The 14198-nt window shown below is 43.7% G+C and overlaps 1 protein-coding gene and 1 long non-coding RNA gene across 2 annotated transcripts in view; one reads left to right on the top strand and one right to left on the bottom strand.

The window, feature by feature from the left end:
- The window catches only part of LOC116503159 (A.superbus venom factor 1-like), an 86836-nt gene extending 78921 nt beyond the window's left edge, over nt 1–7915 (top strand). Inside the window, 7 exon segments of the mRNA XM_032209374.1 lie at nt 883–972; nt 2355–2435; nt 4369–4452; nt 5493–5628; nt 7755–7767; nt 7769–7802; nt 7805–7915. Coding sequence (XP_032065265.1) covers nt 883–972; nt 2355–2435; nt 4369–4452; nt 5493–5628; nt 7755–7767; nt 7769–7802; nt 7805–7896 — 530 coding nt within the window. The 3' untranslated portion in view covers nt 7897–7915.
- Nucleotides 7399–9227, bottom strand: LOC116503160. The gene is made up of 2 exons (XR_004254663.1): nt 9052–9227; nt 7399–7624 (listed from the first exon to the last, which is right to left on the bottom strand). It is a non-coding gene; the product is annotated as an uncharacterized LOC116503160 (long non-coding RNA).
- Nucleotides 9228–14198: the final 4971 nt, after the last annotated feature.

The raw sequence follows: 14198 nt of genomic DNA, 5'->3' as shown, positions 1-14198 counted from the left end.
CTGCTTAGCAATCTAGTTGCTTGTCCCAATTGTGATTACTAGGAAAACAATAATAATATATTTTAGTGTTGGTATTGTTAATACCAGAGCCAGGATATTATATGTACCATTGCACAGAAACTCCCTAAAATTGGAGACTTTATACTAGAAGGAATTGGTTTTAACATATATGAATCATAACTACAGGTAGTCGTCCACAAAAAACCTCCCATTTGATAAACTGGATTCAGACTTACAACCATGTAGTCTGCTTAATGACCATGTGACTCAACTATTGCAGTGACCCATTTAACGATCATAATTTCAATGGTTATAAAACCAAGTTTGGTCAAGAAGACTCAACATATGACAGCAATGATTTACAACCAGAATTCAGGGCTCAATTGTGGTTATATGTTAAGGGCTGCCTATAGTCTATTTTATGCTATGGAAAAGTGGCCCATACAAGGAGGCATCAAAGGGGACTAAAATGAGAAATGTAAACATTATATTGTCACACCAGAAGCCCCACACCTTTTGCATGTTAATTGTGGCATCGCGATGCATGCCCAAAACTTGCAGTGCAATGCCATTTGACAAAAGGAGCAGAATTCTGCAGATGTCCATGTTCCAACTTCCTCACTCCATTATATAACGTGATATTTTCTTACTTTTCTTATTGCATTGTAGTGCTCGTGCTTCTCAGGCAAATGCTTAACAAAACTCAATCAGCTAATCAACATTCTTGATAAGTTTCCATTGAATTGTCAGGTCAAACATGCCCCAAATTGGAAATCTCTTTGAGAAAATGGGTTACTCTTTGTTCTTCTAAATAATTATATCTATAATCATCCTAGATTTCTTGATGTGATGTATAGACATAATTTTTAATTCTTCCTTTAGATAAAAAATGTACCAAGTTCTACCATCCAGATAAAGAAACAGGCCTTCTCAATAGGATATGTGATGGTAACATTTGCCGATGTATGGAAGGTAAGTTGGGGCATTCCAAGCTGGCCAACACCCTGGAAGATAGGCTCAAAATCCAGATGGATCTCAATAGACTTGAACACTGTGTCTTATCTAACAAAATGAAATTCAATGTAGAGAAAAGTTAAGGTTTTATATTTAGGCAAGAAAAAAACAAGTGCACAGGCACACAGAGCCATTTCTCCAGGCATGCAAGCTGTCACCTGTTGCTCTTCTGGAGCCTGGCACACCAGCCAGCTGGTCTTCATGTAAAAACCAGCTGGAAACTGGAAGAATCTTCCCAGCATACGCATGCTCTTCCAGTTTCTGGCACATGCACTCCCATTTCAGCACTTGGTGCTGAAAATGTTCGCCAACCCTGGTATAGGTGGTACCTGGTTCAATAGTAATAATTGTGACAATATTCTTGGTGTCCTAGTGGACAATCACTCAAATATGAGCCAACAGTGTGCTGCAGCTACCAAAAAAGCCAACTCCATCCTAGGCTGCATAAACAGAGAGAATCAAGATCATATGAAGTGTTAGTACCACTTTATTGCCACACTTAGAACACTACATCCAATTTTGGTCACCACAGTACAAAAAAGATGTTGAACCTCTGGAAAGAGTGCAGACTGCAGAGAAGATCAACCAAGATGATTGGAGGCTAAAACATATGAAGAATGGTTGCAGGGTATGAGTATGTCTACCTAGTGGAAAGAAGGACTGGGGTGACATGATAGCAATGTTCCAATATCTAAGGGGCTGCCTTGAAGGCAAGACAAGGAGCAGTGGTTGGAAACTAATCAAGGAGAGAAGCAACCTGGAATTAAGGTGAAATTTCCCAACAATTAGAACTATTAATCAGTGGAATGACTCCAGAAAATGGTTGCTCCAACATTGCAGGTGTTTAAGAAGAGATTGGGCCATTTTTTGTCTGAAATGGTAACAGTCTGAATGGTCCTAAATGGTCTGAAATGTTCCTGCCTGAACAGAGGGTTGAACTAGAAGACCTCCAAGTTCCCTCCCAAACTCTATTATTCTGAAATTATTATTTCAGAGCATAATAAACCTTATGTCGGAGGTGTAGAGTTGCTTTTGAAAAAGCCAGTGTTTTCTTTGCTCCTTAAATAGAGTAGAACTCTTATCTGATTTCAGGAAAAATATGACTGCAGGCATTTGAAATGCCGCATTATGAACTAAGTATGTAATTAGCTCTAGATAGTAGGGTCTTGCATTTAAATTAGTGTTACTTGTTTCTGATTATCAAACACAGATGTCTTCTAAAAATGAGATGTTACCTCCTCTCTGCTGGCTACTTTTTGCCCTAGCAATGTCTTTTAAATCAGAAGATGTATCCTCAACAGTCAATCCAACATTCTGTCTTCTCTTTTCTCCCCTTGAAGAAACCTGTTTCTCCATCCAGCAGGAAAACATTGATCTCGAATTACGAATTCAAAAAGCCTGCGATCGAAGTGTGGATTATGGTATTTATATTGTAGAATCTTATTAATAAGGTAGTGGTGTCTTTCATTGTTAATGGTCTATGTCTAATTAACAAGATTTGGAGAAGCCATTTTGAATTTATTCGTAAGATGGAATTTTTTTACCCGCATGTGCCCATCCACTCGGTGCAGACTTTTGGCCAGGTGCCCACCTGTTGCACAATCCCCTCCACTGCTCCTGACACCTGCTAGGTCTCCGAGGGGGTATGCAGGCTCTCCAGGACCCCGCCACTAGCACCCAACACATCTTAAACTTTCTTTTCCATTCTGCCATCTTCCCTGAGTCTGCTGCCTGGGTAGACTGGGCAAATGGCTGGGGCTCAGGACCCCAGATAGGAACTCCAGTTGGAGTGGAGAAGTTAGTTGGAGAGTCAGTTTAATGTCAGGATTCCAATCCAGGCTTCGGGTTACAGCAAACAGTAATCCGAGGCAATTTCCTCAAAGAACAAGCTCATTGGATATATCATATTGGCACAGACTGGTGAAAACTGACTCTATAGTCCCCCACCTAATTAAAAGTAAAAGTTTTCCCCCTTTCCCAAACAAATAAGTCACATGGTCCAATCAGGGTGCTATCTGGTTGCTTGGAAACTACACTCCTTTTCAGCCACCTGTGGGAATGTTCTTGGTTCTCAGGAGAAACTATTTGGTTTTGGCTACAAAACCCCAGCTATCACTATTCCCACCCTCCCTATCCCTCGGCACCCTTGTGACAACACTGAATCCCCCCCCCCCGTCAGGGTAGCTTCAGAGTTTGTTGGTGTGTTAAGTGACCTTCCAGTGTAGCATAACAATTCCTGGCTCCTAAAAATAGACCTGCATCAATGAGTAAGCAGAGCCAAAAGACCTAGGACATTTTCATGCTCTACACATTCATTGTTTTCACTCTCAATTCTTCCAAAAGCAGAATGAAGCCAAAGTGCAGTAATCTGCATGGCCCCAACGTCAAAACCCAGAGTTTAAGCACTACAGTGCTGTGAAGTGGAGGGAGGTGAATGTTTTCACAAAAGGGGGAAAGGACTTCTTGGAAGCTTAGCCCTCCGAGATAGCCCTGACAGGATGAGCAGCCAGGCACGTCAGAGAGGATCTTTAGCATGAAGTTACGTTAAACAGATCTCTGAAGACTAAAAGTATTTCTCCCATCCTCCTTTTCCATTTTCTAGAGAACTAGGGAGGGTCACCTCTGAAACTCTTCCAATGTTTTCCCCACACTGACAGACTGAGCTGCCTCTCATCAAGCCGTTGCCTAGGTAGGCTGCAGATCTTCCTCCTGTCTCCCAAGGTCAGTCCAAGAAACTTGTAATGGTATCTGGGAATGGCCTTGGGAGATGGCTAGACAAGGGCAGCTTAGCCTACACAAAAGGAATTCAAGTGGGGCAAATGTCTCCCCAAAAACTCTCCCTAGTTTCTTGGACTGTAAAAGGCAAAGGAATGTGCTGCACTTTCAGACTTGCAAGATTCTGTTAATGCAACCTTACAATAAAGTAAATTTAGTCCATCTGGCCGTAGGTCCTGTCTGGACTACCCCACATGGCTGATAATAGCATCACACTCACAGAAATGCAACATTCGAGAGAAAATACACAATTTGCGTCCATGAACCCCACAGTGCAGCTAGTACTCAACGGCCTCACCTGGAGGATTCTAGACTGCCACGAAGATCCAGCCTGGAAGTGCCTGTAGTCTAGGTGGAAAGGTTAGCAGTCCCAAAGGTGCTTCTCCAAAGGCAACCGGACTTTCTTGGTAAGATAGCAAATCCAGTTGCCTTTTGGAAAAGCACCTTTGGGACAACCATGACCTGGATGGGAATCTCCAGAGACAATTAGCAGCACCTGTGCCTCTCTGATTGCGCCACTCGTGGTCAACAATAATCAGCTGTCTTAATGAGTATTGTTTCTGTCTTTCTCCTTACAAGTCTACAAAACCAAGCTGCTTCGAATGGAAGAAAAAGATGATAATGTTATCTATTTCATGGAAGTTCTAGAAGTTATTAAAAGAGGTAAGAATTCTCTCTCAAAATGCAGAAGAGGGCAGCCCTTAAAAACCTTATTTGTAAGTGTGTAAAATACGCAGGACATATTTTTGCACATAAGCTCACATTTCTATGGAACAGTAAAGTATTTCCCATTGGCAGTCAGGTAGAAGGTCTCTCAAAATGTGCATGATTGAATATTTCCCAAATTTTTTTGCTAACACTTTGGGATTCATCATCCTCACAAATGCGTTTCAGTAATTCCTTCAAACGTCCCTTATTCATGAATTATCAAAAGGAATAAGGGGATTTCGGTCTGCTTTCTTACAACAAAGTCTCCCTTTTAATGCTTCTGGTTACAGTAAGGATGCCAAACAGGTGGAGGTCTGGTGAACTATTTTGCTTGTAAGAGGAGACTGCCTTTAAATGGATCTCTCCACTCTTTTTCTGTGTTTTAAAGAGAGGAAACATCTTACTCCTCCTCCTCATCACTGTAATTCAAGCTCACCGTAGGGTTTTCCTAAACAGAATGTTTCTGTTTCAAATAAGGATTTTGTCCGAGGATGAGCTAGGCATGAGTTACATCAGAAAAAGAGGAAGGGCCATTTTTAGCATTCTACCCGTTTTCTGTATCCTGATCAATCGGCTCCAGTGAATCAGAAGATCCTCCAACCAGTGTGAGAAGGATCTATTGTTGGGGGGTGGGCTGCCAATGGTCGTCCTTCCCTCTGCAAAAGTGGCCTTCCTTTCACTTCTGTTGATAGGAATCTTCCCCGGATGATCCGCAGATGAGGTTAGCCTGAAAAGGGCTCCAGTACTGAGATAGGGAACTGGTTTTTCAGGGTCAGATGCTGCCGTATCTGTGTTGCCTCTCTGAGGAAAAGGTAGAGCTGAGAAGATGGTTTGTTTGCCCCAAGGTGATAAATATGGGCTAATAGAAGTTGAAGAAAGGGCCAATGCACCACTAAATACAGCTATTCCCTCTTCTCTGGTTATTTAACATACTTGCCAATGTAAGACCGTGTCCCTATTGAAATATTTATTCAGAGTCTATCTAATTTCTGCAGGCACTGACCAAAATCCACAAGAAAAGGCCCGCCAGTATGTAAGTCAAAGGAAATGCCAGGAGGCTCTGTATCTGGAGGTGAACAATGATTACCTGATCTGGGGTCTCAACAGTGACCTGTGGCACATGAAAGATAAGTATGTGCTTCACTTTTTTTCTAAAATTTTCTAAAATTTTATAGGCTTTATTTTTCTGCTATCAAATCCACAGAACACCTAAAATATTTATAGTGCCATGGAATGTTGTGTTACAGTTTTGAAAGCAACCGTAATCTGAATAGATGATGATGATGATGATGATGATGATGATGATGATGATGATGATGATGATGATTATTATTATTATTATTATTATTATTATTATTATTATTGGTTCAGTTCGAGTCCAGCTTTTGGCAATTTTATGGTTCAGGTCCCAAAGGTGCTTTTTCAAAAGGCAACTGGTCTCTTCAAAACATTTTGAAAAAGCACATAGACATTTAGCTATACTACAGGTCTCTCCAGTTGTGGGTTCCTCTCTCTGTCACTACCGACACTCTGTCACTGCTCATGGGGCCATGTGTCCTGTTTGTGTGCTGTACATGCATGCCCACTCTCCACCGCCCCTGTGACACCCAGCTGCTTGTTGGAACTCGCACTGTGTGTGCATGTGCAATTGGCTGCTTGCTTTAAAAACAGGTATAGAAGGTGGACAGGTGGGCCAAATGAACCACCATACGGGTAGGCTGTCAGCTGCTCCCAGCTACTACCAGTACAGCCATATCGGGCCGTACTGGCCGGAACCCACCACTGGGTCTCTCCCTATCTTCTGATCTTGCACTATTTTATTGAATTTTGGTGGTCTGGTTAGTGTCATCTGTGGTAGTGTTCAGCCACCATGTTCTGTGATGCCCTGGTTTCCTTTTGCCGCTAATTGCTGCAAACATAATTAGTTTCTCTAGTGAATTCCCCCACAATGCTCTCTGTTCTTACTTGTATTTTTTGAATTTCTTGCATAATCATTTGCAATGTCACTTTCTTTTCTTTTTCATGTTGTGCCATTCCTCCAGTTAGTAACACTGCCACTATAGAATCCAAAGGTTTTTTTTATTAAATTCCAAAAAATTCACTGCAATCTTCTCTCTTTCAAGTCAAGGCTTTCTTTTCATTCCAATCCAGCTACTGATAGTACCCTAGAGGAGCACCTGTATAAACAATTGGTGCTCTTCCCACTATCATTTTCATAAACAACTCAGAAACCTTGAAAAGTAGATCAAATGTTCAAAGAAAAAAGAAAACAATGTTTCCAAGCCTCCAAGCCTCTAAGTGGCAGTGTTACTTCTTTTCCTCTACTTTTACTACTTTTAAGAGAGTCTTAATCAAAGTATTAAAAAAAGAAAAATAGAAGAAGAAAAAATGGTCCAGTTTAAAAGTAAGAAGCATTTGTAAAAATTCCATCAATAAAAAGATTAAAGAAAATAATGCACTAAGTTTGACTCAGGCTTAATCTCGCCGCTTAACCTCCTCTGTCTTCAATTTTAACTTTACTTTTAATCTTTTTGGGTGTTCCCTAATAATATATTTTATCTCACCAATTTCTCTCCCACTTTCCTTCTATTTTGGAGCTGCCCCAATTTTCAGCAGCTTCAATGGCTGCTTCTCTGTGGCCAGAAAAAGGGCTTCTCCTGGATCTACCAGGGACTTTGCGATGTCCCTGGGATCAGCAGGAGGTTCCCTTCTCCATCACCGTCTCTACAGGATGGTTTAGGTCCAAAAGGACCATCCAGTGTCAGAGATATCTACGGTGATCTTGGAGCTCCAAGATTGCACGTTGTACCGTCGTGACATCGGCCCTGCCTCTCCTCCCCTTACTTGTTTTTAATGGTGCCTTTTCGAGCAATAAATGGCCCTCTGATTTTTTTTTGCCTAAAAGAATTCTCGGTGTGACCCTTCGTGGTCTGATTCAAGATTTTTACACCGCTTATCCTGATAAATGTCACTGTTCTTCCTTACTGCCCTCTGGAAAGCTGCATTCAATCTTCTTGTTTCTTCCCATTTGTCTGCTGCTTTGCCTGCTTTTTTTTGCTCAACTATTTTGATGGTTTCATCTGAGAGTCATCTGCGCTTTTTTTCTCTGGCTTCTGCATAATATCTTCTGCAAGGATGAAATTATTAAAATGTATAAATGGATATCAGTCCAAGCATAGCACATTGCTCCACAGAGGACAGTTGAACTAATTTCCTTGCAGGGCTAAATTTTAAGCTATCCTGTTTCCTCTTTCCAGAATTGCCTATTTCCATTACAAAGAACACCTGGATTGAGAAATGGCCAAGTGAGACGAATGTCAGGATGAAGAATTCCAGGACTTATGTGCAGACATTGGCCAGTTGTCTCACATATTGACTACTTTTCGATGCCCCACTTAATGTTTAGAAGAATCAATGATAGGAAGAAAATTGTTAGAAAACAGATTTTGAGCCAATATTACGTTATTTTGTCTCTTAATTTTTGAGTTTTCTGTCATTTTCCTTTAAATTGTTTATTCATAAAATAAATAATTGATTTCTTATTTGGTGTCCTGTTGATTATTAATAAGCCTGATGTTCAGGATTGCTATTTCTTCTTCTTCTTCTGATCCATCTAATAATTTAATTTGTCTGAGAAGATTATAAAAGTACTGTTTTAGTGATGGATGAATGAGTTGGTGCAGTGGTTGGATTCAATTTTTTTTACTACCGGTTCTGTGGGCGTGACTTGGTGGGTGGGCTTGGTAGGGGGCAAAGTGACTGAGTGGGGCCTGAATAGGTAGGAACAAATGCTTTAAAAGTGAAAAAAAAAAGGGTATGACAATCGTGTGGCTCATAGCTGATCCGTGCAATTGTCGGAACCATTTTTTTTCACCTTTTAAAGCATTTTCCCCTACCTATTTGCCCAACAGGCAGGGGAAAAATGTTTTAAAAAGTGAAAAAAAGTTGGCCACACCCATCCGGTCACATGACCACCACCCCCAGCCACACCCACAGAACTGATGGCAAAAAAATGATTTAACCACTGCACAGTACCATTACCTTTAGGGAGTTGCAGTCTCAAAGCTCGCATGGCCCGAGAAAAGGCAGCCATCGCGCTGCTGCTGCCATTCCAGATGGCTGTCTTGGGAGCGGGGGGGGGGGAGTAAAGAGGGCGGGGCTGAAGGTTCACAGTCGTTTGCTTTGCTCGCTGCCTTTTCTCTTCCTAGCTCCCTTTGTCTCCCTTCTTTCTCATTTAGGTAGCCACTGCTGCAGTCTCAAAGATTGGGAGAGTCGTGCGCAAGAGAAAAGGCCGTGAGGATTTGCAAGAACGGAGTCAGGACTTAGGAGAGCAAAGCAAGAAATGCTTCAGGCCTGCCCACTGCATCTTTATTCCCCCTCACTCTCGAGGCTTTATAGTGTTTTTGGGGTGAGGGGAGTGTGGCTTCTGAGCAGCAGTCAAGCGAACCCTTTGGGCGAGCACTATGTAACTTGACCAGACAGTTTCTGTTGGATTTCCCTCCCAGAGCTGGGCTTGAAACATGGCCAAGCCTCGCTGAGCATGGAAGGTCTTACCTTCTCAGGCCACGTGAAGGGTGGCCGCAAGGGAGATAGCTGGGCAGGTGAATGAAGGCAGAAATCACCAGGTAGAAATCAGCTGTGGTCGAGCCAAGTGAGGGAACCAGTCCAGAGAGCAGCAGCAGCAGCTATGTTGCTGGCGTGACTCTAGGTAGGTGAGGACATGAAAAGGAGTGAAGGGTGAGGGGAGGGGGTGGGTGGGGCAATAGCAATAGCAGTTAGACTTAATACCGCTTCATAGGGCTTTCAGCCCTCTCTAAGCGGTTTAGAGAGTCAGCATATCGCCCCCAACAGTCTGGGTCCTCATTTTACCACCTCGGAAGGATGGAAGGCTGAGTCAACCTTGAGCCGGTGAGATTTGAACCACCAAAATGCAACTAGTAGTCAGCTGAAGTAGCCTGCAGTACTGCACTCTAACCACCTGCGCTACCTCGGCTCTTCAAGGAGGGGCATGTGGCAGGCAGGGTGAGCAGCAAGTGGGCAGGGAGGTGGTGAGTGGCAACGAGGTGACTGGGCAGGTGGGGGTGGGACCAGCCAGAGGTGGTATTGCCAGTTCTCCGAACCAGGTAAAATTTCTGCTATTGGTTCGTCCGAACCAGTCCTGAACCAGCTTCATACCACTTTGAGTTGGTGGGTGAATATTAACTGGGATTAGTGAGTTGGGAGAGAATTAGGTGGCACAACTCAACACTATGGAGAATAGAAATTTACTTCCGTGTAATTTTATCCCAGTAACTAGAATAGATGGATCTCTGCATTGTCTGAGTTTCCACCAAAAGGCAATACTAAAAGTTCATTTCCTACAATTGCAAAGACATACACATATATAATTCTCCATGCATACACTTTCCATCCACATTGAATTCTCCCATCCACAAATTCCACCAACCCATGGACCCATTCCACTCATAACTGAGGAACAAATCAACAATGCTATGGACAGAATGAGAATTTGAAGGGTCCTGGACTGGACATCTGCCTGCAGATGTTTGGAAACTAAAGGACACAGAGATACTTTGACTGAGTGAGTTCTTCATGCTGTAATGAACACATCTACCAACTGATTGGTCATCAAACGTAACAGTTCCCATCTTCAAGAATAAAGAAGATGACCCAGCTGACTATGCCAACTATCACCCAATCCACCTTCTGTCTCACACTGTGAAGATCTTTGAGAGGATCTTTGATCAACACATTCGCAGCATCACCCAACTCACCATCAACCAATGCGGCTTCATTAAAGGATGTGGATGCAGCAAAATGGTCAACGTTCCATCCCTCTTAATGTTTAGCAGCATGCCAGTAAAGTGATCCTGTGCTCCGTGTCCCTTTGAGGTCACTCTTTTCCAATCTAAGTGAAGGTTAGAAAGGGAGATCCCAACTGGTCCCTGGAATGGAGAGGAAAGATGCTAGTCTAATGGAAGTTGGGTAAACAAGGCCAAGCCAGAGACTCCAGATGTGTAGCCTTTGGGTTGGGGGATGCCAATAAAAGAGTCTAAATGGGTGATATTCTCCAGGATCTGCTGTCTTTGTGGACTTTGGATGTTTAGATTTATCACAAAAGAAAGCAAAACTTACACACATCCATGAATTTCATTGAAGGAGATTTTCTCATCTATCACTGACCTTTAACCAATTTTAACTCATTGTGGAAATGAATAGGAATCAGAATGGAGCTGGAAGGGATCTTGGAGGCATTCTAGTCCAGCTCCCTGCTCAAGCAGGAGATCCTATACCAGTGGTGGCAAACCTTTTTGGCTCACGTGTCAAAAGCAGGGGGAGCGCAAGAGGGTCATGCGTGGGCATGCCACACCCATAATGCTATGCGCACAATCCCAGTGCACATGCAGCAGCACGACCAGCGCTGCCCCCCCCCCATTTATGGTGTGCTTTTTTTGCCCTCCCCAGGCTTCAGAGTCTTTATAGGAAAATGGTCTCCCCTGCCCCCCACCCCAGAAGCCCTCCAGAGGCTTCAGGGAAGCTCCGGACCGCGAAAAACTGGCCCTATGGGCAAACCAGAAATTCGGGGACGGACTTCCGGCTTGCTCGTAGGGCTGATTTTAGCCCTCCAGCTAAAGGCTCCTGAATGCTCTGGAGGGCTAAAACCGGCCTTACGAACAAACCGATGTGACTTCCGGTTTGCTCGTAGGGTCGTTTTTGCCCTCCGGAGCATTCAGGGAAGCCTCCTGAAGGCTCCAGAGGGCTAAAACCGGCCCTACGAGGAAACCGGAAGTATGTTTCCGAACTTCCGGTTTGTCTGTAGGGCCAGTATTCACTCTCTGGGCAAAAAATGGCCTCAAAAGCAGGTCGAATGTCGGCTGTTTCTTTCAGGGGTTCAACACCTTGCGTGCCCTGACAAATGGCTCCGTGTGCCACCTGTGACACGCATACCATAGATTTGCCATCATGGTCCTATGCCATTTCTGACATTTAAGAGAGAAAACTCTGTGCACTGCCTTGTGTTCATTGGAGCATGAAGTTTAATCTTTAATAAAATAAATATGTTGCAGCGAATGTTTTCAGAGCACAGCAGGGCAGCATAAAGGCTATTTTTATGCCTTGCTTTGGTGTGGTGTGGTCCAGTCCTAGGGAAATCTCTGTTGGTCCAATAGAAACAACCCCCCCTCCTATCCCCGTTTCCTGCTGCAAGCATATATGGGAAGGAAGCATGGATAATTCTTTCCTTCTAATGGTCATAAGAGTATTGACGAAAATAGTAGGGTGGTTTCAGAGTCTACCTACCTGCTGATAAACACGTGCTACTTTTTATAGCAATAATAGCAATAACAGTAGACTTATATACCGCTTCATAGGGCTTTCAGCCCTCTCTAAGCGTTTACAGAGTCAGCATATTGCCCCCAACAACAATCCGGGTCCTCATTTTACCCACCTCGGAAGGATGGAAGGCTGAGTCAACCCTGAGCCGGTGAGATTTGAACCGCTGAACTGCAGAACTGCAGTCAGCTGAAGTAGCCTGCAGTGCTGCATTTAACCACCGCGCCACCTTGGCTCATTATATTACTTATATTATCATTATATTACTTATCTGATATTCTTTATAACATTTGATATTCCAACAGGAGACTCACATCTTGAGGCTTCAGGACGTAGCTATTGTAAATATCTTAAAACCATTTCCCAGGTGAAAGATATTGCTTTATTTTCTGATTAGAGGAGAACATTGTACATTAAAACAATGCATCACACATTCCCAATCGTCGTTAGGAACATGTTGTTTGAAGGCCACAAAGAACCTAAGAAATCTATCCTATTACATAAAAGAAGAGTGCCACAACCATAACAATTTATTTATTTAATTTTCCATTTCTGAATCACCCTTCCTCAAAGAGGGTGGTATGCAATGAACAATAATATCAGAAAAGTAGTCTAGGCTTTTAAATTAGTCTGGTTTTAAATTTGTTCTGATGCTTTCTTGGTGGTTGTTGTTATTAATTAAATGTATAGTGTATGCTGCCTGACTCTCAATGATTTGGAAGGGGGTGGATATAAGTAAAAGTATTTTAAAAAATGACAGTGACAGACAAAAATGAGGAGTGAAGATGGAAAGAGTGATCAACCCCCCCCCAAAAAAAACCGCCAGATGAGAATGAAGAACAAATTTACATAGTCCAAAGGAGGCTTCAATAACTCTCATCAAGGGTTTGATGAGGGTGAAGAGCAGGGGTGGGTTTCAACCGGTTCGCGGTGGTCCCTGCGAACCGGTTGGTCGCGAATCTGGAAGTAAGTAACTTCCAGGAATGGCGAAGGGCCCACCCGCCCGCCCGCTCCTTACCCGGTTTTGATGAGTTCTGCGCTTCCACGCATGCACATGATGCATACAGCGCCTGCGCGATCCTCCAGGAGCAGCTGGAGCATCTCCCAGATGCTAGTACGCATGCGTGTACCGCGCGCGTGCACGAGGACGCCGCCAGCCCCGTTCCAACCGAACCGGTTGGAACAGGGCGAGAACCCCACCCCTGGTGAAGAGCCAGGCCTTCAAAATCCTTTGAAACATCATCAGATCTCTGTCCTCCATCCAGATCAGGGGGTTCTTATTCCAGAGGACAGACACTGCTACGGAGGAGGTGCATTTCCTTTAGACTAAAGGACTAAACAAACCCCATCAAAATACAATTTGGAGTGGGATGATTAATTTTTTAAGTTTAAAACCAAAGCCATGAAGGGACATGGAATTCAGAACATACTGAGACAGGGCATCTGTTGTGATGGTCTCTTGTGATGAGCCGATAGACAGAGAAAGGAAGCAGTATGCTTCCTCCCATATTTGGGCATACCAGGGGTTGTGACACAATACATACCTATTTCCCTGGCCTAGCTGATAAAGGAAGAGAGCCTGTGGCTTAGTGGCTAATATAACTGCCTGATATGTAATACAGCCCAGTTTTGAATCCCAGCAAGGGTATGGCTAGCTGATGAGAGCTAAATAGCTTGAAATAGATCTATGCTAGTCTCCCTTTATTTATTTATCAGCACAAATGCAACACACACACACACAAACACGACACAGACACACACATAGAATATACAGTAATAATGAACAAATACCTCCCCCAAAAAATAAACCTTATAGACCAAACAGCCTGACACCAATACCTGAGAAAATCCTGGAAAAGATAATTAAAGTTTCAACTTGCTTCTCCTGAGGAAGTGGACAAGGCCATGGGAGCGGTGAGTGCCTCTACTTGTATACTGGACCCGTGTCCCTCCTGGCTGGTCTCGACCAGCAGGAGGTGACACGCAGCTGGATCCGGACGATAGTTAACACCTCTCTCCAGGAGGGAATCTTCCTGCCCCTCCTAAAGGATGCGGTGGTGAGACCCCTCCTGAAGAAACCGTCTCTGGACCCAGCCATTTTGAGCAACTATCGTCCAGTCTCCAACCTTCCTGTTGTTGGGAAGGTTGTTGAGAAAGTGGTGGCCTCTCAACTCCGACGGTCCTTGGATGAAGCCGATTACCTAGACTCCTTTCAGTCGGGTTTCAGGCCTGGTTACAGCACGGAAACTGCTTTGGTTGCGCTGACCGATGATCTCTGGCGGGCCAGGGATAGGGGTCAGCCCTCTATCCTTGTGCTCCTTGACCTCTCAGCGGCCTTCGATACCATCGACCATGGTATTCTTCTGCGA

The sequence above is a fragment of the Thamnophis elegans genome, chromosome 2, assembly GCF_009769535.1.
Source record: "Thamnophis elegans isolate rThaEle1 chromosome 2, rThaEle1.pri, whole genome shotgun sequence".
NCBI lineage: Eukaryota > Metazoa > Chordata > Lepidosauria > Squamata > Colubridae > Thamnophis > Thamnophis elegans.
Note: the sequence above shows the minus strand (reverse complement) of the source record. Positions and strands in the feature narration are given on the sequence as shown.